Raw genomic sequence first — 25206 nt, forward strand, 5'->3', positions numbered from 1 at the left:
AGGTATGTCCAGAGAAAAAAGGCCTCAGAAGCCCCAGTGGAGAAATGAGCACTGACCCTGACAGGGGAGAAGGTCTTCGGCAAGGTTTGATCATCACATTTACGTGTCTCACTTTGGACTTTGAATCCTCCCTTTCACTGAGGAGCGTGTGCATGAAGCATCTGAGAGCTCCACACGGGCCCTTCCTTCTAATCCAGAAACTGGTTCCAATATTCAGAGTTGTGCACGAGTTTGTGTAATAACAGTTGCTTTTTATAGGAATACCAAAGTAGATTCATTCTGGGAATGGTTAAATGATAAATATAGGATGAATTAGGCATTAAGTGTTGGTAATGGTTTGGAAGAATTTTTATTCAAGCAGAAAAATGCTCGTGAGCATTAAGGACAACATTTTGAGATGGTATATAAATACACACACAGAAAGATCCTGGTAATGAAAAAGAAGTGTAGATATATATACTACACCTGGGGAAAATAGGACCAGAAAGAAACAAACCTTGATATTTCACGTTCCTAGAATTTATTATATGTAGGGGTTTCTTTTCTTCATGCTTTTATCAACTTCTGATGAAATTTTAGTAAGTGTGCACAGATTTCATAACCAGGAAACATGTTAAGGCTTTCTCACCCTACTCAAAGACACACAGACACTTATTCTTAAGAATGGGGATTTATTTCATATTATTAAAACTCCAAAAATCATTACTGGCTTTTACTGGAGTGGTCTTTTGAGTTACACATAATTTAAAAAGAGGTAGGGACTGGGAAAACAAAACAAAGAACAAAAAGTAAAGTTGTTAGCTAATACTAGCTGGTACTTATTATATGCCATCTGAAAGCCTATAAATTCACTTTCACATTGTCTCCTGCCTTGTTTAACATGGTTTTCACAGTGTTAGAAGGCAAACAATATGGAACTTTGTCAACCTTTCAAGAACTGTTAGTCCAAAATAACTTCATTTGTGTGGTAGGAAAGAGGTTAAACACAGGGTATGCTCTCAGTGTTGTAAAAGCGCGCGCGTGCGCGTGTGTGTGCATGCACACTTTAAATAAAACTTCTCTTAAAAAAAAACCCAAAGATTTCTTCCAGCGTTTTAGGTTGCTCCTAAGCCACCACTGATAGTTGCTTAGAAAATCATTTTCTTGGTGTGGTTCACAATTCTGGAGTCTTTCCCATCAGGGGCCATCCAACAGTGTCCTGCCCCTGGGGACAGAAGTCAGGGCATGTCCTGGGCCCCGTCCATCCTCCACTTGCTTGCTGACATTCACATCTGTGTCTGTGAGACAGGATCCAATTTGCAGTATGGGTTTTCTGTGTTCTTTTTCTTCTCATCGTCGTCAAACTGAGCTTCAATCTCTGCTGGATTGACGTAGGTGTAGAATCGAGCCATGATGGCAAAGATGATGCAGACAACCAGGAGCAATGCAGCAAACAGAACGTACTCGGCCCACTTGGAAGGAATGGCAGTTGGAGCAAGAAAGAAACAGAAACAAGACCGGTTATAATAGTAGATCTAGCACATGTGTGGAAGGTGCTTTGAAAATAAATTGTTCGAGAAAATTGCTGGGCTCCTGCCCTAGATATAGAATGCTCAGTTATGGCCACAACAAATACAGAAGGGCCAGTTTTTCTCGAATGCTCAAGCATGAGGACAACATTTTTCTAATAGCACTGGAACGCAGAAACACAAGACTTTGGGAAGATGAGAGAAAATTTCTGAAAAACCCAAGTCTTAAGGCATGTAGCTGGCCCCTGAAAGGATGGATACCAGGAAAACACCTGGCAGTGGTCTTGAAAGAAAAAGACTGTGCTGGCCCCTCATGTTATCCCTTCGCAGTCCCTTGAGGTCATGAGCACACAGCATTAGTACATGCCCTGAGCGGACCCCGTAGGGGAAGTGATGAAATTGATGGGATGGGGTAACGGACAACTCCCTTATAAGGTAGATATACTCAAGTGCTGAAGGAGAGAGTTTAAGTATCATAAAAAGCCCCTACTTTATTTTAACTGGAAAAATTACAATACCCTTTAGAATGACTTTAACTTTAGGTATTACCGGTATGACAGCTTCTGGATAACATGTGAGTTTTGGGGCCATTAGGTTGCATTCACGGAAGCTAGGAGAGATCATTTCTTTGCTGGTAAACCACATTACGGGATATGGATATTAACCCAACCCGGTTATTTGGGTTGTGTGCTCTCAACTGTAAAACACCCAGTGGAAATAAGAAGAACCAGCAAATGCTGGATCATAAGACCATTTGGTAGCTGCCCTGTTTGGCTGGTCTGGCAGTTTTATTCAGCCACTCGCTGAGATGACCATGTATATGCAGATGGCTGGGGAGGGTCATCATGATGACCACTCACGAGTAAGATGCTCTCCTTTTCCTCCCGTACCTGTTCACTGAACTGGCCAGCTCCTGCCACGATGAGCACGATGATGTTCCCAACTGCCACTGTCAACAGCCATCCTGCTTGAAGCACTGACTTCATGTTGGAAGGCGCCTGAGGAAGCAACACAAAGACAGTCCCAATCTAGAGCTCAGCCTTAGCAGGCGAATACAACTCACGATGCCTTTCCTTAAGCAGTCTACCCTAAAAGTGTACATTAAAAGTCAGGCTGGTTTAGATGTAACAGGGATAATCGCTTGGACAGCAAGATACCCCAAATGCTCAAGTTGCAAGAACATACAAGGAGCCCTTGTTTTACATTCTTCACATACTTGCAAAGCTGCCATCCTACACGGACAAATCTATAGATGAACAGACCCTATTTCTACAGAGGAGTTTCCAAGCAAAGCTATCCAGCACGATACCATCTTCCCTCCTTGCGGAGGCTGCTCTCTGAGCTGTGAGTTCCCTCTTCTGTGAGCTTCCCTGCCAGGTCACCAAAACCCCTCTTCAAACTCTTGTCACCTGTGTTAGTTATAGTCACCTTCTTTATTAGAGTGTGAGGTCACCACAGAAAAGGATTATCCAGTTCATATTTACAACCTTTACTGCAAAAGTTGGAGGTAATAGATAATGTGGGCATACAAAAACTATAATTGTAGTTTTAATTAAATCACTCATAAATTAAGCTCCAAGTCATGTATCCGAAAAATTTGTCTCATCGATATAATATACATAAAAGCAATCATATATATATGTAAATATTCTTTTACCTTTTGAAAGCCAGGTCTTTATCAGTGTGTTTACTGGGAGCTACAGAGAGACCTCAACTGAGCTTTCAAGATAATGAGGACAAAGACTTGGAAATGAGCACTGTTGATACCATTTGGTGGCTTCAGAAAGCAGAGTCTACTGGCTATTGTGACCCTGGTAACAGTCATTCATACAGTTTTTCCTACTTAGGACTACAAACCTCTGTGTATGACTGTGGGAATACAAACACGTATGATATTAGCACGCACAAAGCTAAATAGTAATATTCTCAGTCAATAAAGACAAGACTTGGTGATCTCAAAAAACCTTGATTGGTGGAAAATGCCATAATGCTTTCTAGAAATATTTTAAACTATAAATATATGACCACCCCAGATGTACAGTACATGAAGTCCCAGCAGCATTTTGAAAGGCAGGGGTACAGGGAAAGGGTGGTAAAAACAATGAACACGAAACCTGGGAATATGAGAACTCCAATCCTGTAACAGAGAAAACCACTTCGCCACAGGTCATGAGGAAATACTGTGGGATTTGCAGAGCCATGCTAATCGTGTTGGGTGAAATATCTTCAAACATCTTCGGTTCAGGGCAGTCATCCTAAACCAATAAGGCCAAAAATTAAAATCACGATTGCTTCTAAAAGAAAAGTTCCTCAAACAGGCAACTTGAGTTTGGACTTCTAGGGTTGTGTCAAGTACACATTTGCAATGTAAGTACACAACACTGCTTTTTATACTTGTGATGAGATGGCCCTCGTGGGAGTTGAAAATATGTTCACTAGTGTTTTCCTCTTCAATAAGAGGGTAGATTGTTAGTCAGGTTTGTTTAAAATATCGCCATCTCTTTAAACTACAAGTGTCAGATACAGGTCAACATGAACTTTTAGTAAGAGAAAGTCAGCCTGTTCAATTTTCGTCTAACGGTGAACTTAGGTCAATGGTAAGTTAAAGAACTGGTGGTGAATTCTAAGCCCATTTAACACATTTTTTGCGGGAAACGAGTAAACTTGTCATATCGCCTCTAGTTGGAACCGGCAAAAATTTTGCAAAGTAAATAAATAGAGACCTCTTTTTAAACTAAAACACTGAAAGTTTCATAGAAAAATATCAAATAGATCGAAAGATATGAATATTTTACGGAAAGTCTAATTTTGGCGAGAAAATGTCAAAAAAGCCCCGCGTTACGACGTGATTTGGCGGGAAAATGCCCGCTTACAATTAAAATACAGATGCTAATACTACTCTAGTCAAATCATTACTACATCCTAAGTGTGTGTGAGGACTCAGATCAAGAAAGTTGGAGTAGAACTTCTGATACGATGGAATGAGTTACTGACCTTCCTACTGATTACATAGGTATATGCACTACCGAATCCAAAGTCTGATTCAAAAGATTTATTACACCTTTCTGGAATCTCTGCTGAGGTTAGTGTGAAGCGTTTTCTATGAAAAAAAGAATAATACAGGTTAACAGTGTTGGTATTAAATGCTTCAATGTATTGTTTAAAGAAAAACTTGAAATCCTTGAAATTTGGAACAAAGGGTCCAGTATAGGTACTTACGAGCCGGAAGGTAAAAACTGATATTCGCTGGCGTTGTAATTGGTGACATTTGCATAAGTTGTACCATCCACTGTGACGTTGAAGCTCTTGTACAAAGCATTTACAAATCTGAAACAGAAAACCATGTACTTTGTGACTGGACTATGGAATGATTTGTTTGAGGTCACAGTTACGTACACCTGAAATCGGTCTATGCTCCCTATCAGAAGGAATTTAAGATGTTCACAGAATATTTTTAGAGTAAAAGCAGAAAGTAAGCAATTATGCCCTTGCTTACTCACTCATGAGAACACATCTAAAAGAATTTTTTGTTTTTTTTAACACAGTTAAATGCCAGGAACTGTTCTAAGTACTTTGTAACTAGGAACTTGAATTTCAATGATGTTTTGGATATCAAGTATGGACTGAAATAGGTGATGATCCCTTTCCCTTCAAGAAGGAAGCCATGCCTTTGTGTTCCTTGCTTCAGAAGCTTTAGAGCTAAAGTGGTGAAGGACCCAAAGCAGAAGTTGCTGAGAACCTAAAAGACAGCTTCCAACGGGGGTTTCTTTTCTGGAGTTGGGAAGGGAAGCCCATTTATTTCCCTTACCTCTAAAGAGGAGCCTGAGGCAGGGAGGGGCTCCAAGGGATGGAGAGGAAGAAGTGGGCCAGCCCAGCAATCAGAAACAGTTTGGGGACCCCCGCTCAGGGAGTGGAACCTATGCCTGCAGGTGACAGTGACTGGCACCCCGCTGGAATACAGCTAGAAATGGAACACCCAATAAGACGGGCACACACTCCCACGATTTCAGTCTCTACAAAGGCCCTGTGCCCAAGCTTCACGTGGAACCAGCTGAGCTGTATGGGCGGATGATTAGAGCTCCCTTCTTTGAGTGTTCCTGGCTAGAGAAGACCCTGACACTCTTATGCTACCCCAGGGAAGAGAAGGGTGCTGCCCAAAATAAGACAGTTGATTTTTCCTACCAGATGGGTGACTGAAGGTTTACAGCAGACTATCCAATGTAGAGAATGGGAAGAAATAATAGTGTACAGCCAAGTACAGCAAAGAATAATTTAACTTCTACATCCCTAAAATATGTGGACAAGTTAACACTGTGGCAACAAGTAATATTGGTCAGATTCTAGGGACTGGGAGAACACTTCAGTGAATTCAACTCAGGTCCTGACACCCTTAGGCATTTGACTTGGTGCAGTATGATAGGTGATTAATACAGAAAACTGAACCAGATATGAGTCGACAGGAGCCCAATAGGTAGAATTAGGCTCCAAATTACAAAAGCTACTTTTATCAACAATTGAGATGAATCATTCAAAGGAATAGTGGGTAGGAAGTAAACCCTTGGGCCTGGGTCCTAACTGTATAAGATTCTGAATAAATTCCACCCTAAGATTAGAGTACTATTACCTGCCTGACATATGTCTCAGACTGGTACAAGATACCAAAAAAATGAAAATAATCTGAAACAATGCAACATCACATATCAGATGCACATATAGAAACACAGTGACACGTAAGCAGCAAACACACTCTGCTTTGAAGGGTGAGGAGAGCAGAGATCCAAGGTCTACTGTGCTCTAACGGTTTTGATCAGGCACAGTCCTGGAGTCCCATGAAGGCTCGAGTTAGCTCAGGCCTCTTAGGAGGACTGAGAGCTAAGGCTGCAAAGTGACTATGGAATGAGATATGGAGAATGGGAACCAGCTGAGAAAATGACAAGACGGGACCAATTCTTTAAAGAATAACCAAGGGGCTGAGAGTTGTTCCTTCTAATTTTTTTTTTAAATGGCTTTGTGAGATAAATTCACGTACCACCAAATTCATCCATTTAAAGTGTACAATTCAGTGGCTTTAGTATGCACACAGGGTTGTGCAACCATCACAATAATCTAATTCTCAGCCCTCCAAAGAGAAACTCAATACCCATTAGCAGTGATTCTCCGTGCCCCGTGCCCCCAGTCCTTGGAAACCATGAAGCTGCTCTCTGTCTCTGCGGATTTGCCCGGCATTTCATGTAAATGGAACCCTACAGTATAGGGTCTTTCATGTCTGGCTTCTTTCACTTAGCATAATATTTTTAAGGTGCATTAATGTTAGAGCATATATCAGTAGGCACTTCATTCCTTTTTATGGCTGAATAATATTCCATTATATGGATAGATCCTAGTTTGTTTATCAGTTGATGAGCATTTGAGTTGTTTCCACATCTTGTCTATTTTGAATAACACTGCCATGAACATTCATCTACAAGTTTTTGGGTAGACATATGTTTTCATTTCTTTCGGGTATATACTTAGGAGTAAAATTGCTGGATCATATGGTAACTCTAGGTTTAACATTTTGAGGAATAGTTTTTCAAAGTGGCTGCATGATTTTATATTTCCACCAGCAGTTTATAAGGATTCTAATTTATCCACATCCTCACCAACACTTATTATTGTCTGTTTGTTTTAAAATTAGAGCCTAGTGAGTGTGAAGCAGTATCTCATTGTGGTTTTGATTTGTATTAGTCAGACCATAGTCATCCCTAATGACTAATGATATTGAGAACCCTTTTCTGTGCTTTTTGGTCATTTGTATATTTTCTTTGGAAAAATGTCAATCGAAATACTTTGCCCCTTTAAAAAAATTGGGTTATTTTTCCTTTTATTATTGATTTGTAAGAATTCTTTATATATTCAGAATGTAAGCCTCTTATCAGATATATGATTTGCAAATATTTTCTCTCATTCAGTGAGCTGTCTCTTCACTTTCCTGATGATATCACTTGTAGTACAACAGTTTTCAATTTTGATGAAGCCCAAGTTACTATCATTTTCTTTTGTTGCTTGTGCTTTTGGTCTCATAGCTAAGAAATCATTGCCTAACCCAACATCTCAAAGATTTACTCCTATTATTCTTCTACAAATGCTATTGTTTTTGTTATAGTAGGTCTATGATCCATTGAGTTAAGTTTTGTGTATGGTACCAGGTAGAGAAGGTCTAACTTTAGACTTTTGCATGTGGATTTCCAGTTGTTCCAGCAACATTTGTTAAAACCTTCACAATTTTTTTTACACAGTTTTTTGAATGAAGGTTTCTTTTTGAATTTACTTATGACCAATTATGCCTCACCATCACTTCCTCCTTAAAGTATCATTATCAGTATCACAGTAATGAAAACCAGGATTGAAATAAACTGAACTTACAACCAGGCCTCTGCATAGCTTTTTTCAAATCTTAAATTGAGATTTTTTTTTTTATAAATTCATGAAGCATACAATCACATTATCTACACTAATGATTTCTGTACCCATAATGAATAAAAATATTCAGTAAAATATTGTTTTTTGCTTTTCTCACCTTTTTTATATTTTTTGTGTGTTACTTATCATGCACATATTAATTTGGTACAATGGTTTATATATAATTTATAAAGGATACCATATTTATAATGGGTGCATGTCCAAAATGTTTTTATTGAATGTGATAAAAAGTCTAAAGACCACTGCCCTAGAGAAACTTCTCACATGTGGAAAAATAAACATATATGAATGTGGGTTGTAGCATTGTTTGGAAAAAATGAGAATAACCTAAGTTTCCTTGAATAGAGAAATGGATAAATAAATAGTGGTATATCCACGCAATGGAATATTATAAGGTAGTTTAAGTGCATGAGTAAGGGATATATATGTTGATATGGCTAAATATTAAAATAATATTTTATATTATTGTAAACTGACATATACACAGGACAATAACATATTGTTTAAAAACATGCTCAAAATTATTTATAAATACACATGTATGTAATAATATATAACGTTAAAAATGCATGAGGAAGATTAATATCAAATTCTTGATCAACGCCTTTTGAGCCTTTTGAGGCACACTTTTGCTTGGGCCAGCTCCTAACCCTTCGGAGTTCTTTCTCTTCTAATAAACTGCTCTTTCACCACTTTAAAAAAAAAAAAATTCTTGATCAATTTTTGATTGAAGTACTGCCACCTTATTTAAAAGACTCTATTTAGGGTAGTTTATTAAAAGGATACCATTTTGCCTAAAATTCTCTGTACTCTTTCTTTAATTCATATGTTACTCATAAATCTGACTTCCTGAAATTCTTGAAGTTGTTCTATTTATCAGTTAGTTTCTGACTAGTTGTTCAGAACTTCTCTTTTTTTAATGGGTTGTCTCCTGGACATTACTGAAATAATAAAGCCTTGGATCTTTTAAGGATTTGATGTTGCAATTAAAAGAAAAAATTTTCTGGTATATCTTTTACTTCATGGGTGGGTTGGTGGGGTAGTGTTGCTGATTTCATGGGTACTTCTTTTCCAAGATCTCAACAACAAAAAAAACAACAAAAACAAATGAAGCTTTAACAGTGTCAGAACAAGAAAGGATACCACAATTTAAACTATTCATTTCCAAAGAAACCAAAACAATGAATTCTGAGTCACAAAAGAATAATCTGAGGCACAAAGGAAATCCCAGAGGCACTTCCAGCTCAGAAACAACTACAAAGATCAGAAAAGGGCCAGGTGACCATTATCAGGGTATTTCCTTCCAGATCTGCTAGGGCAGTTGTGTTACGTGTATGTGTGGGAGAGAGGAACAATCGAGAAGACACAAAAGAAGACGTTATGGACTGAATTGTGTCCTCACCCCCCAAATTTACATGTTGAAATCCAAACCCTCAGTACTTCAGAATGTGACTGTATTTGGAGATAGGGTCTTTTAAGAGATAAAATAAGGTCATTTAATCTATTTGGTATCGTCAAATCATTAATCTATTTTTATCGTCAAATAAAAAAAAATATTATAGCCATCTAACAGGTGTGTCATGAAACTCACCGTGGTTTCAATTTATATTTCCTTAACGGCCAATGGGGTTGAACCTCCTTTCATGTCTTTATTTGCCATTTGTATGCCTTCTTCAGTGAAATGTCCATTAAAATCTTTTGCTCTATTTTTTTTTAAACTGGGTTATTTTCTAATTATTGAGTTTTGAGAGTAATTATATATTCTGGATACAAATTCTTTGTGAGATATGTGATTTGTAAATATTTTCTACCCGTATGTAGCTTATCCTTTCATTCTCTTAACAGTGAGATTTACAGAACAAATGTTTTTAGTTTTTAGTTTGGACGAAATCTAAGTTATTAATATTTTCAAACACATATATGACATTTTTTTACCATATATATCATATATATATAGTGGAATTACATATACAATGGAATATTATTCAGCCACAAAAAAAGAAGGTAATCCTGCCATTGTGACAATATGGCTAGAAGGCATTCTGCTAAGTGAAATAAGCTGGACAGAGGAAGACAGGTACCATATGGTATCAATGTGGAATCTAAAATAATAGTTGAACTCATAGAAATAGAGAGTAGAATGGTGGTTGCCATGGACTGGGGGGGTTGGGGTGGGAGGGAAGTGGCGAGATGTTGATCAAAGGATGTAAACTTTCCCTGCTCAGATGAATAAGTTCTAAGGATCTAGTGTACAACATGGTGACTATAGTTAATAATACTGTATTGTATAGTTGAAATCTGCTAAGACATTAGATCTTAAACATTCTTATCACAAAAAAAGGTAACTGTGAGAATATAGATGTGTTAATTTGATTGTGGTAAATACCTCATAATGTATATATATATTAAACCATCATATTGTACACTTGAAATATGAACAACTTAATTTGTCAATTATAACTTAATAAAACTGGAAAAAACAAACAAAATAATAATAATGCTATGATTTTGATAAGAATTGCACTAAACCCATAGATCAATTTGGGGAGAATTTATATCTTTACGATGTTAAGTTCTCCAATCAATGAACCCAGAATATCTCTCCATTTATTTAGCTCTTTATTGATTTCTTTCATAAGCCTTTTGTAGTTGCAACTCGCAAATCCTGTGTATATTTTATTAGACTTATAACTAGTATTTCATCTTTTTTGGGAGCTATTGTAAATGCTATTTAAAGTTTCAGTTTCCAATCATTCATTCCTAGTGTATAGAAATATGTTGTTTGTTTTATTGTTGGCCTTGTGTCTTATACCCTTTCTAAACTCACTTGATTCTATCAGCTTTTTTGTAGAGTCCTTGGGACATTCTATGCAGATAATTATGTCATCTGTGAATAGGCATAGTTTTATTTCTTCCTTTTCAATCTAGATACTTTTACTTCTTTTTCTGGTCTCTGCACTGGCATCTGGAAGGATGTTGAATAGGAGTATAGAGAATAGACAATCTTACCTTGTTCCTAATCTTATGGGGAGACCATTGCAAATTTCAACATTGAGTATAAAGGAAGCTTGAGTTTTCTTTGATGTCCCTTTTCAGGGTAAGAAAGTTCCCTTCAATCACTAGTTTATTGAGAGTTTTCTTCATAAATGGATACTGAATTTATCAAATGCTTTTCCTGCATCAAGTGATATGATGATATAGATTTTACTCTTTAGTTTCAGATAATGGATTATGCTGATTGATTTTTTTGAATATTGAACCAGCCTTAGCTTCTTGGGATAAATCTAATACTCTTATTTTATATTCTTGTTACAGCTGGACTTTACTATAGGTATGCATTATTTACATAAGAAGCTGATATAATTTTATTTTTAAAGAAATATACATACCTGATTCCATTTTGTCCTTTTTTTGGCTTCTGGTTAAGGCCATCCTTCACCTGAGATAGAAAACATTTTCAAATCTAATCCTTTAGAATATGTTTAGATTACCATTTCATCCTTTGAGAAGCAGAATGATGTTGGCATTTATCCTAGGAACTAAGGGCATAATGATTACATTTGCTGGGCTCAATGCTTCAGCCTTGTTTTTTTTTTTTTTAAGGTTAACATGAGCCTTTACAATTTTTGATGCCTGCTTTCCAGTGGTTCCACAGAACACCACTCTCCAAGAATTTAGAACAAGCCATTCAACAGCTCCCTAATTAAACACATGACTCAGAAATCTTAATTCTATATTGCAGTTCTACAGAAGCTCACTTAAATTTACTTTACAAAATACCCACAACTCCTTCATTTAGTTCAACAATACCTTCATAGCTTCTTTATATGCTGAATGGCATATCTAAACATCTATATTTTGGCATGAAATATTTTATATGTATGTGTATTGCTTTATTGGATATATTCACTATATATTTTTTTCAGAAACCACTCTCATTTTCCAATTACTAAGTGAAAAAATTTAAAAATACAATTAAAGATATAGTCTAAAATTTATCTCAAAAAGTCACTGAGAATGCACATATGCATTCTGTGTGAGTTGTGTACACACACACACACACACCCTATGCTCAAAAGTTCTTTTTCATATTAACCCTAATATTAAATATTTAATTAATAGTAAAAATAAAATTAATCCACCAGTCAAATTTTCATTGGAAGTCAAATGACTTGTGTCCTTGAAGAAGGAAGAAATCAAGGATCATCTAAAGTCATACGACATAGGGGTAAAACACAGTCACACCACTAAAACACCATGTCTCCATCATCACAAACAGTAAAAAGTCAGCTGTAGGTGTGCAGTTGCTTACCACGCGGTAATTGTTGGGAGCCCACACTAGAAGGGTATGGCGATGGCCCTGCTCAAACTTATGCGTTACTGGATTGGCTAATGGTGATCCAGCAGAAGAAATGTTTATACTTGTCAGTTTGTCCACGTCGAAAGTGAAAAATTCATTTGTCTATAATGGGGGAAAAGGAGTCATGTGAACACCATGGAGTCTTCCTCTGAACTCTGTAATTAAACACTGTGGTGGCATGTTATTTGACACTCCCAGTGCAAGTTCATACACAACAAAAAATGCCTCGGGGAGCTGGCACTGGTTTATCTCAGCTCTCCACCCGCCCTGTGGACTCTGTCATGAAGTTGTTTAGTATTACCACAGGAATTATACTTTTCACCCAGCATGTTACTTCTATTTTGTTTTATGAAGATAAACACTATGGAAATCATTTCTATCACTGGGCAAAGAACAGTTTCGGGGAAAAGCAACAGCCCTGGAGATAATCAACACTGGGCTGTCCCAAGCAGCAAGAGTCAAACTTTCTTGTTTTTCAAGAGTATTAGTTTGGCAAGAGCTAAGGTAGTGGTTCTCAACAGTGTCTAAACAGGAAAGAGACCAGTGCAATCAAAATCTGTGTGGTTGATATTGAATGTCAATGGAACTGTAACAGCTGTATACAATGTCAGAGGGGTAGTAGATTGGGGAGGGGAGGTTATCACTTTGTGAGGGGTGTAAATGTCTAACTATTACATTGTTTTGTACACCTGAAACTAACTAACTAACTAAGTAAGTAAAATAAAATAAATTGGTAATTAATTGAAAAAAAAAAATCTGTGGGGTTGGGACCCAGGTATCAGGATTTTCAAAGCTCTCCGGGTGATTCCAATGTGGACTCAAGGTTGAGAATCTCTAACCCAGACCAATGACTACCCATATTAGGGTTTTCCCAACCTCAGCACTATTGACATTTAGGGTCAGATAATTCTTTGTTGTGGGCAGTTGTTGTCAGCATCCCTGGCTTCTACATAAGAGATGCCAATAGTACCCTCCCAGTTGTCACAATGAAAACGTCTCCAGAGATTGTCCAATGTCCCTTCGTGGGGCAAAACTGCCTCCAGGAGAGAACCGCTGACCCAGATCCTGCTATTTAAAATGTGGTTCAATGCACCAGCAGTATCATCACCCAAGAGTGTGTTAAAAATGCAGCGTTTCAGACCGACTGATCAAGAGTCTTCACTTTAATAAACTGCCCAGGCAATTCATGTGCACATTAAAGTTTGAGGTGCACTGGTCTAGAGTGAAGCCAAAAGATCAAGATACAGAGACATTTCATCACTGGGTTATCTTGAAATTCATACAAGGACCAAATCTATCAGCTTCTATAAATCCTATTACAACTCAGGTCAGAAGATGAAAAGAAAATCGCATCTCCTACTTACTCCAGATATTTGGTCAAGTGTCACCATCTTTTCGGGAAAATGTATATTCATTGTATCATTTCCTATATTCAGTACTTTAATTTGGACTTCGTTTCCTTTGGGGAAGACTGGAAGAGTTTTCTGAGCAAAATAAAAGATAATTGGCAGTGAGGTCTTCAGTTTGCATTGAAGATAATCTAGCCATGGCACGAGAGTCATTTCCCCCCCAGCCATGGAAAGTTGTGCTAGCTGAGTCATACCAAACACCTCCCACAAAGCCTCCCATCACTTACTTCATGGCACCCACAGAAAAGGATGTTTGTGCAGAACATGGAAGTAACCAGAAAGAGGCTGCTCTTGGTCTTACCTTGGATCTACCTACCTCCAGGTCAAGGGATGCCAGATTATAAAACTTAACACACGAGGGGGATCAGAGTAACCATAGCCTAAATGAATGCTTATTTTACCGTGGCACCTGAGATCTACTCTCCCAGGATGTCTCCCCTGTAAATCTGGAAGCCCAGACCTTAGCCCTGGAGAGGGTGCTCCAAATAGCCTTTCACAAATGCTGTATGCCCTCCCGCCTCTACATCTTTGCTCAGTGTTTCTGCCTTTTCCCTTTACAAGGCCCTCTCTCAAATCCCAGGGTCACTGAAGCAATCTATTTCTATTTTAGCCCCACAATTAGTTTTCCACAAAACTAGCTATGCTCAAGAGAAAGTGAGTACACCCACGCTCATAGTAGCATTATTCACAAAAGCCAAGAGGTGAGATGACCCAAGTGTACGTCAACAGATGAATGGTAAACAAAATGTGCTATATACTTAACAACAGAATATTATTCAGCCTTAAAAAGAAAGGGAATTCTGACACATGCGACAACATGGATGACCCTTGAGGACACTATAGTAAGTGAAATAAGTCAGTCACAAAAGGACACATACAGTATGATTCCACTTAATGTGGTATCTAGAGCAGTCAAATGCATAGAGACAGAAAGTAGGGTGGCGGTTAGCAGGGGCTGGGGGGAAGGAGGAGTGGGGAGTTGTTGAATGGACATAGGGTTTCAGTTTGGGAAGATGAAAAGCATTCTGAAGATTGAGTGCACAACAATTTGAATGTACTTAACACGACTAAACTGTACGCTTAGAAATAGTGCAGACAGTACATTTTATGCTATGTATATTTTACCAAAAAATTTTAATTCAAAATTAAAAAATAGAAATTAAAAAAGAGAAGGCGGGAGGAAGGGAGAGAGAGAGACAAAGAGAGACAGAGACCTTTCACCTCTTATCTTACATACTACCTAATGCCCTGTTTCTGGGCCCTGAATAAGGACTTTAGGAGTCTAGTTTAGCCCAATTTTGGGTCCAATAGACATGTAAATTAGCATAGGAATTAAACATTATTAGAAACGTTAGAATACAAAAGGGAAGACTGCCATCAAAAAGACAATTTACACATTTTTGAAATAATTTGTGAGTGCTGAACTTCTTTTAACTGGATCTTTTAGGAGTTTATGCAAAAGAACAAGTTTCATAAACTTCTCTCCCATTATAAAAACTGCATTATAAATGGAAGCTCCTGATGTAACTGCCCTCTGGTTTTTCTCCTAATTAAGTACACCCTTTTGATCCTATTCCTGGCTGCGTCCTTTGCGGTGGTAAAGACCCCACAGTGCACGTTGTCAGAAAGGGACTGTTTTGCCCCTATGGTACATTGTCCATAGCTTCAGGCCTTAGTTTATCAGCAAAGAGCCTGTCCTGCCCTAATCCTCTTGGTCCTGGAGAAAGAAGACTTCTGAACACCCCACCTGAGCCACAAGGAATGGCCCCTGGAGAATCAGAGTGCAACTCACATCAATTTCCACCTGCACGACTGCAGCCACCACAAAAGCCATGGAAGCCAGGAACATTCCAACTGTCATCTTCTTCAAGGAGCTGATGAGACAAGCAAGAAAGTGACTCTCAGCCTCATACAAACAAGCTAATAATAAGCCTCCAAAGGAAGCACTCCTCTCCCTGCTCCCCCCAAACAAAAGTAACTTCCCTCACCCCCAAGACACGTGAGATTGAAAGCATCTCTTCATCTCTTATTCATGACCAAGGCTGGGGAGGATAAATGTAATACAGCTTCTTATTTGCATGTTTACATTTAATTTCTAGAAACTGTAATTTGAGCGATACTTTGGATTATAGCTAAGATTTCAGTTATCTACATTATGGGGGAGAAAGGTATGTTCCTCTACCTTTCTAGGTTCTTTTTGCTGGTCTATTAAATTGACATGAGATAGATTAACAAGAGAAAGTAACCAAATTTAATTACATAAATATGTATAGGATCCCCACAATCATTAGCGGTTCAGAGACAGAAAGGGAAAATGGGGGATATATGGTCTCCTGAGCAAAACAAGGAGGTAAGATGCCTGGGGGCTTAACAGGGAGGAGGGCAGTTCGCAGAATGGTAAGAGCAGGTGTTCAGTAATTTAGATGTTTGCCTTGCCATATGGATAGGTCATAAAAAGTTATTTCTGGTGATAGCTCATTGTGGGCCAGGCCCCAAATTTCAATTCTTTGAGGGAGAGGTGAAAGTGTCTCGTGAGCTTGCAGGGTCTCAACTGCCTTCAGCTCAAGGCCCCCAATTTGGATTCTTCTAGATAATTAAGGAAAGGGCAGAAGTTTCTCCTGAGCCCGCAGGACCTGAATTGCCTTCAGCTCAAGGCCCAATTTAGATTCTTCTAGGTAGTTAAAGGAGGGACAGACGTTTCTCGTGAGTCCGCAGGGTCTTGTTGGCCTTCAGCTCAAAATACTCTACATGCTAAAGTGACACATCTTACAGGAGCCTGTTCCGAACAACCTTCAACATTTATCAGAGAGCCTTAATTAGATGCTTTTTCAGGCTGCCATTAATAGCACTTCTTTTTTAAGGGCAAGTTTTCAGAAACATCGGCATTCAGACATTTAATCCAAATACAGTTCTTTAAAAGCCCCATCATATAGATGGTGTTGTGGGAGGGGAGACAGACATTGTTTCCACGAGGCCTGGAAGCTGAGGGAGTGCAGCGCACTTGCAAAACCCTAGGCCTGTTGGAACCTCACCCCAACCCCAACCCCAACCCGCTGGTCACCTACGTGAAATTGAAACCACATTTTGCAATCAGAGGATACACCACAGCATCAACGATAGGGACCATGATGACGATCAAGATGGCGTTCACAGTCTGCAGATGGAGTGGAGATGAACTGTTATTGTCTCAAAGGTGACTTTGATCTCTGAAAGCAACTGAAATATTTTCTCTTACCTGCATCTGATCCGGCTGAATTTCAATAATTCCCTAAAACAAACAGGGGGACAAAAGTGTCATTGATAAGTTCCCAGAGAAGACATACTGGGGGTTGGGGGGTGGGTGGAAATGTCATGACAGGGAAGGAGAAAAGGGGCAAAGGGACGAAAACAAAGGAATAGTAACCAGGGGAGGTAAAGTATCTTAATGTCTCAAACTTACAATTTTCCCGTTCATCGTTGTTGCTTGCAGTGTCCACCTTGAGCCCTTGCAAAATGAGTAAGTTCATGGCATCATTCGGGAACATGGGTTTTAAACATTTAACAAGTCAAGTTGAGTTTTACAAGTTGAGTTTTTTTTTCAAATTAGGAATGAGGTCTGAAATGTTACAGGATTTAACATTTTTTTTCAACATCAAGTGCATCTCCCATCTCCATTGTAATACTGGGTAAGAAGAAACAACCTGCACTTCTGCTCCCCAAGTTAACACAATATGTGGTACTCCCATCCCTCCCGAAGAATCTACGAAGCACGGCTCTTAGATAAAACTATCCTTAGGAAAGACAAAAAGGCATTTCTGAGGCTTGTGGGGAAGAATGACATCACCTGCAAGGTGCAAAGCAGTTTCACACTGAGAATATTCAGTAGTTACTGGTATCATAGTTTCAAGAACATTAGTATCACTAAGAGCCATTTTTGACAGCCTAGGCTGTCCTAAAATGTGATTCCATGAAGAGAGGTGAAGATTTAAGCCTGGGCAGCCTTGTTACATTCAACCTATTTTATAGGAAAAGATGACTCAGGACTGTACAAGTACATATGATTACTTCGATGGGGGACTAAAGATGTAAATGTTTCAACATAATCTATCAACTCCACCAGGAGGACACCATAGAAAGTCAGGAAATATGCCATTGTTTGAATTCTTAATATATACCAGTCCCTGATTACTTTACATATGTTCTCTATTTTTGATCCTCACAGCCTTGCCGTGGGTTGTTGTTACCATGTCAGAAGTCATACAGCTGAAAGGTGATGAGGATATTTCTAGTGCAAATCCAACTCCAATGAAAAGGTTCCTATTCCACATGCAAAACTGCCTCTCTAGTCCTTAAGATGCTGGGCTAAATTCCATACTTACATATAAGGAGATTAATGCATGTACATGCAACTTTTTTCCAAGAAATGGTTTACCCTTATAATAATCCTTCCTGCACAACAAAATCATGCACGTTTGTAAATGTTTTTAAAACTCCAGTTTCTAAAAGAAACAGTATCTTATTACTTTGGCTACTGAGCATCTTGCATTGAATTGTCTAACTCTGTATTGAAAAATTCCTGGGCACACATCTTATAGCTGTGGGAAAAGGAAAGAGCAGGGTGACATGGCAATGATTGGGGTTCTCGTTCCCTGCTCTAAGAATGACTTCAGGGGGAGTCATTTCCCATCCCTGGATGGTACTTCTAGACCAAAAATTCCATTTTAGATTGGAAGATATCAAGTTCCTCTCAGTTTAAATATTCTGTGGATCCCATAAAAGACAACACATCTTTTTACCATGATGTATCAGTAGAAAATCTCTTCATTACCATTTTTGATCCGCAAGAGTCCTGGACACTTTGATCAAATCTTTCCTGTCTCCTTTACTTGACCACACCCAATTTCTTCATTGTTTTGCAACAGAAATGTGGACAGAACTATCTAGGGTTGTTGGTTTTTTTTGTTTTTGTATTTTAAAGACAGTTAATGTAATCTAACAATGATCATATAAATGAATGAAAAAGAAACTGGAAGAGAACACTTTGAGGAGCTAGATACTAACTGTGGCTTGGTACATGGTAGTGCCCCCCAAATGTTTGCTAAATGAAGATGCACAAAAACATCGTTTCCCATTACCTGCTGATCAAACAAGGCCCAGAACATTGGCAGTGGAATGTACAGGAACATCACCTTGGTAACCATCTTAATTTGAGAGATAAGCCGCTCCTGTAGTTGGGGGTGGGGGAGGCACAAATCAGACATGACTTGTGTCACTCACAGCTATTACAATGTCAGTTTAAGTATAGACACATTTGCATCTGGAGAAGCTGGGTGGTGATTAAGGGTTCCAAAGAACTCTACCCCACGTTTCTTTAGAAAACCAAAACTTCCGAAGCTATTTAAGACATGAGTGAAAACGTCTGTTTAAGAGGTAAGTTACCCGAATTTAAATATAAATTCCACTAAATGCAAATTCCATCACCACCACCACTTAACTCTTCTTATGCAAACTAAAGTTATGTGATCACAATTATATAGAATAATTGGCAGGCTATACCAAATGAAAATCTATGAAAAGGTAATATTATTTTCATAGAAAGGATATCCATTGTTTATCAAGTGCTTCTCCATATCAAAAAGCATTCTGCCAGAGTCTTAGTTAACATGCCAATAAAGGTTAAGGATAATCTTAAACTGATAATCTTGTCCATGAAGCCTTAATAATGAATTGCAGCCGTGGACATTCCCTTTTAGAGGAGACCCTAGGGCCACTGCAGCACTGACGACCACTTACATCATACTTCTCCTTGGCCCAGTCCAGCCAATGCTCCCTTTTGGGAAATTCCTTACTCCGATGCCTAAACCTGTTTTTGATGGCAAACTGAAGGGAGAAAGAAAAAGCAAATGTCAAAACAACTGATTACTTCATCAGGGAAATACATTTCAATTAAACTCCTTTTAATGGAAAACTTGTGAGGGAAGCAAAATATAAAATAGTATACACTAGTAGTATACTGATGATGCTAAAAGGCATAACATACACTTATTTCTAATCTCTTACTAACTAGGAGTGTGTGAGGTGGGTAAACAAAGTCACATTATTACTACTTTACTCTCCAGATCTTCCAGAGAGGAGCATTCAATAGACATAACAGGGGACACATTTGCAATTTCTGTTTTCTGGTCACCATATTAAAAACCAAAAGGAAAACAGGTGCAATTTGTTTAAAATATATTTTATTTAACCCAACAAACCCCAAATCTGATCTTAATATGTAATCAATATTTAAAAATAATTTTAAAAATTTACATTCTTTTTTCATACCAAGTCTTTGAAATCCAGGGCATATTTTACACTTACAGCACATGTCAATTTACTACATTTTTATCAGGTATATTTGATCTGCATGTACATTTCATAAAATTTATGTTTGTAAAACTAGATTTTACAGACCTGAAGTTGTTCCAAACATACTTTAAAGTTTTCCAATAACTCAGTGGAGTATTGGTTTTTATATTTAAGAGAACCTACTATATAGAAATACATGTACAAGATATTTATAATTTAAATTAATTGAAGTGAACTCCCATTTAAAATTCTGTTCCCCAGTTCACTTGCCACATTTCAAATGTTAAACAGCCACACGTGGCTAGTGGTTACCATATTAGATAGCAAAGGCCTGTAATAAATGTATTATAGCCACAAAAGGAGAGTGAGAACCCACTATGCAGAAATGGTTCTATAAGAAAACAAAGGTTATATAAGCATATTTTCAAATATGGTAGCACTGATTAGAAAAATTTACTGGCCCACCCATCATAAAATTAGGTACTTGTAAGAGTCCTTTCTAGTAAGAGGCCTTTAGGAAAAGCAAAATGCATTGGTAATAATGTAACAGAGAGGAAGGCAATGGTGGTGCTGGTGGAGACATGCCTCTGCTGAAAAGCAATAACTCAAAGCTACGGGCTGATTTTAGGATACTGGGAGATACAATTCTCATGACTGAATTACTTAAAGTAGTTCTTTTGGTGTTTGTACTCCAAAAGTTGTCAATCACTTGGGAAGGAAGGACTTGGAGAGATCACTGGTAAGATCCTTACCTAGCTTGGAAAAAATTTTGTGGTGGGAATCGGTCTAATTAATGTTAGACGAAAGTGCAGGAGGAAAAGAAAATAGCTGCAAGGGAAGATAACTTTTTTGATCCTGAGAGGGCATGTTTATTTCACAAGGTAAAGTGCACATATATAATTTAATGCAATAAAGACAGGCAAAGGGAAAGTAAGTGACCTAAAGTTATCTTAAGGATGCTGTTACATCCAAAAGATTACCCACACACATTATTATTTTTTTATAAATAAGTGACACATTTCCCCCTGTATATTGTATACTATATACATTATACAATGTATATATTCACTAAAAAAATGGGGAGTGAATAGGGGAATAAAGTTATTTGACTCCATTATTTAAAGATTCCTACATTCAACATTTATCTCCTGACTTTAAAATGTGCCTGTAGGTACATATGTCATGTAGATGTGTATGGAAGAAACCATATTCTGCATCTTCCTATCATCAAATAGTCTTTGAAAACAAGACTTCTGATGGCTACATAATATGGCATAGATGTACTACTGAAAGTTGGGCACTGTTCTATTTTCAGCAACTTGGTAGACTTAAATATTTGCTGTTGTAAATATTACATTGATAACGTTTGAATGCAAATTTGTGTTCATTTTTAATAGTTAGTTTTTTAGCGTTGATTCCTGAAAGTAGGATTACTGACACTTTGTACGCGTCAGACTCTTAATGTGCAGTACCTCACTTCTTCATGTTTGTCTCACTGCTACCTGACGAACATCAGACACTGCCTGCAGTTTTGATAGGTGAAGAGTCACTTTGATTTGATTTTCTTTAACCATTGATCTCCTTTAGTAAGTTCAAGAGCCATTTCCATCCCTCCCTTTTTGAGTTCTGTTTGTGTCCTTTTCCATTAGATGAGTTTTCTAAGAAATTTCAATTTATCAAAATAGTAAAGAACACCAATAAAATGCTTAAAGGAAAGTCAACACTTCATTGGATTTTAATTTGAAGGAGCTGGAAGGTTCTGGGGCGACTAAATGTCAATGGGAGAGAGTTACTGAAATACTTACACCAATGCACTTAACAACTTTAGCCATGACGTTACCCTGGGGCTGGACCTTCTTGTACATTCCACTGCCAATGACAAATACAACTGGATAGGGCAAAAAAAAGATGTGTTAACAAGGCATTGTCAGAACTACCTGTGACCTACGTGATGTGCTTTTATCTGAGTTACAACCTTGTTTCAGAAATACTGGGATCACTCACAGAATGGGTTTACCTCCCTACTTTCCAGTTTAGAAAGAGCTTTTGATTCTAATGATCACAGGAGCTTCTGAGTAATGTTACGTTTGTGTTCTCACATGTTAAAAAAATGAAGCCTAATGCTATCTACTTCCCAGAACGTAGCACAAAGACCGGGTAGCTATTTAAGCACTAGTTCTATCCTTATGTAAAGGGAGAAGAAAGGAGTAAGTGCTTTCATATAAGATTAATGTATTACTCTATAAAGACAAAAACCGGCTTTAATTTTCTAGTTGCAACGACAAGAGAAAGTTCTTCTTTTTTGAATTTTCAGGAAAAAACAGGAGCTAATTTGTTGAGACTTTTACTTAATCATGTGACAATTTATTCTGTGGTTATGGTACAGAAACACAGTTACAATTATTTGCATCTGCAGCTACAGTGGTACAAAAGTAAAAGCACTTTTACAATGAGGCAATTCTTTGATGAGCCTTCTTAGAAAAGATATATTGTGAAAATAACTTAGCAAAAAAAAGGTATTTCTGGAAGATGCTCTAAAAACACAATCCCTATACTAAGATTTCTGATTATCCAGCACAAGAATTCAATAATTTTAAAATACCAATGGATTGCTTGAATTCTACTTTTTTCCCTCAATTAAGAGGGCCTGAGATTTTGACAGGTACCAATTCTCAAGCATATCTCTAAGTCTGTGACTATATTATAGATGCTCTTTATAGTCGAAGAAAGAGAAGTTTCCTTGTATTCTCACCCAACGCCAATCTTTTTCAATCCAGACATGGATGGTAGAGGGCCCAATTGACTGAGTTTACATATTTTTGCCATAATATTTTAATAGTTTAATCTTTAAGCTTCTGATTAACTGAAACCTAATTCAAGCATAAGATTGTTGTAGACAGAAATTTCTAGAGATGGTGTTGATGCATAGGATTGGGCCTGTTCTCAATTCCTCCATAAGAGAAATCATAATCTTTGATGTAAGCATGACTTGTACAGACTAAATGACACCTTACCGAATGCCAAATTAACAGTGTCCAGCCTAAAATACCAGTTTCTGAAATCCTCTCCATCTCCATCTCCTTAGCCAGGATTAGAGAGGAGAAAGCATGTATGAGCCTTTTAAGGGAGTGTGTGGCAGTAGTTAAACAATTACGGAAGAAAATGTGTATACACAAAGGGGAGAATGCTGAGCTCTTGCATAAACATAAGGAAAAAGCTAAATTGCTCCAATGCGAGCAAAAGACGTTAAAAGGTACTGTGCCGACTGGTACCTCATTGGAGCAAGAGAAGCGGCTATGAAGGCTTGGGATGGTAATTGGGCTACTGATATAAGCTGAATGAGGCCCCCACTCCCTGCCCCAAAGATCTTGAAGTCCTCATCCCCATGCCTCAGAATGTGACTTCCTTGGAAATGCCATCCTAGCAGATGATCGAGTTAAGATAAGGTCATTAGGGTGGCCCCACTCCAATATGACTGGTGTCCTTATAAAAAGGGGACATTTGGACACAGAAGTGTATACAGAGGAAAAGCCCTGCAAGGGCAGATTGGCATTATGCTGCCACAAGCCCAGGAAGAAGGAAGGAGAGAGGCGCAAAAGAGACTCTTCCCAGTGCTCTCGTGCGAGCATGGTCCTTCTGACACGCTAATCTTGCACTTCCAGCCTCCAGAACTGTGAGACAATGTACAACTTTCATTGGTTAAGCCACTCAGTCCGTGGTATTGTGTCACATCAGTCCTAGGAAATGAGGACACCTACCGTCTTTCAAGCTAGACTATCCCGTGTAGCAATCTCTTCACACTTCCTAAAAAGCCAGTGCCAAGAACTAAAGTGCCAATGAATGCATCTACTGTACACACATACTCATCCTAGAGGGAAGATACTCTAGCAGAAACATTTTGAGATGATACATGATGGAAATCTAGATGTTCATTGGAAGTATTTAAACAATAATTGGACGAGGTTGCCATGTCTTCAAGTTGTAGATGAGCTCATGTTGATAAGAAGAAAGCTTTTAGGCACCGGTTCATATGGTCTAGCAAGATCTGTGACCTTCACCTTAATCTGCCTAAGTAGTATCAAATATTTAAATGTCCAGCTCAGTTGATTCCTTTTCCTGTAAACCCTTTGTTGATCCTATTCCATCTGAAACAATATGCCAACTATACTTTCTTTGAATTCTCAGAGCATGTTTAACATGGGATGACAATCTTCATACTACTTATTATTACAATTTGTGACATAAACTTGTAAAAATTCATCTCAATAATTAAAGGGAGGGCCTGATCTGATCATAGGATTATATTAATTCAATTGATTTCTACTTACTTAGAGCTACAGCCATGAGAACAGCTGGAACTCCAAAGGCCAGTGGGTAACAAGCTTGTTTACCATGAATTCCACATTCTTGAACTGGGGAGAAATGGCAAGATTAAAATTCATTATGGCATTCATAACGCTCAAATAGTTCCCGTTTTAAAAAATCCTTAACTGGTTCTTACATACTGTTTTCACTTAATGTTTTAGATTTATCCATTTGCCTTAGTGATGTCATTGCCCGCTGAGCAAAGCAGCTTTGGAATAGAAAGAGCAGGAGATGGAGACAGATTCCAATCTTAGCCTTTACATAGATGTCTGCTACTGGCCAAGCCAATATCAGTTCTTATGTTCTGTGGATTTTCTTAGTGGGGGAGATAAAAACAATCTGGATACTCAGTAAATAAAATCAAAAGTGCCTTGGAAAATCAAGATTGTATGTTCCTGAATTCATGCCAATTAGAAAACAATTAGATTCTGTGAAGAGGTAGCTAGTAAATATTTTAGGCTTTGTAGACCATTCAGTCTCTGTCCCAACACTCAATCCTGCTTTTGTAGGGTGAAAGCAGCCATAGGCAATACATGTACAGGTGGTCTTGTCCACATTTCTGGATGTGGGCCATAGGTCACAGTTTGCCGACCCCTGTCTGAGGATCTGTAGTAGCTCTGACCTCCTAGGATTGGTGTGGGAAAAAATTAAGACTTTGGAAGGGGCAGTAGGGAATTCTGGAAATTCTTTCAGTGGAATGATGGAGATTGCAGGAATCTGATCCTAAAGGAATTTTTGGCTTTGTCTTTGACTAGCTATTTCACAATTCTATAGA

General features: G+C 38.1%; 1 protein-coding gene across 4 annotated transcripts in view; it reads right to left on the reverse strand.

Moving 5' to 3' along the window:
• Positions 1-486: 486 nt before the first annotated feature.
• The window catches only part of SLC15A1 (solute carrier family 15 member 1), a 69664-nt gene continuing 44944 nt past the window's right edge, over positions 487-25206 (reverse strand). For 2 of the 4 annotated variants that reach the window (XM_074329448.1, XM_074329447.1), the window contains exons 9-24: positions 24395-24478; positions 21872-21954; positions 19512-19598; positions 18854-18943; positions 17179-17223; positions 16975-17007; positions 16805-16893; positions 15532-15613; positions 13695-13814; positions 12283-12432; positions 11360-11409; positions 4728-4835; positions 4503-4608; positions 3623-3763; positions 2399-2506; positions 521-1451 (exon numbers count right to left, since the gene is read on the reverse strand). In XM_074329448.1, coding sequence (XP_074185549.1) covers positions 1266-1451; positions 2399-2506; positions 3623-3763; positions 4503-4608; positions 4728-4835; positions 11360-11409; positions 12283-12432; positions 13695-13814; positions 15532-15613; positions 16805-16893; positions 16975-17007; positions 17179-17223; positions 18854-18943; positions 19512-19598; positions 21872-21954; positions 24395-24478 — 1562 coding nt within the window. In that variant the 3' untranslated portion in view covers positions 521-1265. Of the gene's footprint in view, positions 1452-2398; positions 2507-3622; positions 3764-4502; positions 4609-4727; positions 4836-11359; positions 11410-12282; positions 12433-13694; positions 13815-15531; positions 15614-16804; positions 16894-16974; positions 17008-17178; positions 17224-18853; positions 18944-19511; positions 19599-21871; positions 21955-24394; positions 24479-25206 lie in introns of all 4 variants that reach the window. The other 2 variants (XM_074329444.1, XM_074329445.1) reach the window with 2 other exon arrangements.

This window comes from Rhinolophus sinicus, linkage group LG04 (assembly GCF_036562045.2).
Source record: "Rhinolophus sinicus isolate RSC01 linkage group LG04, ASM3656204v1, whole genome shotgun sequence".
NCBI lineage: Eukaryota > Metazoa > Chordata > Mammalia > Chiroptera > Rhinolophidae > Rhinolophus > Rhinolophus sinicus.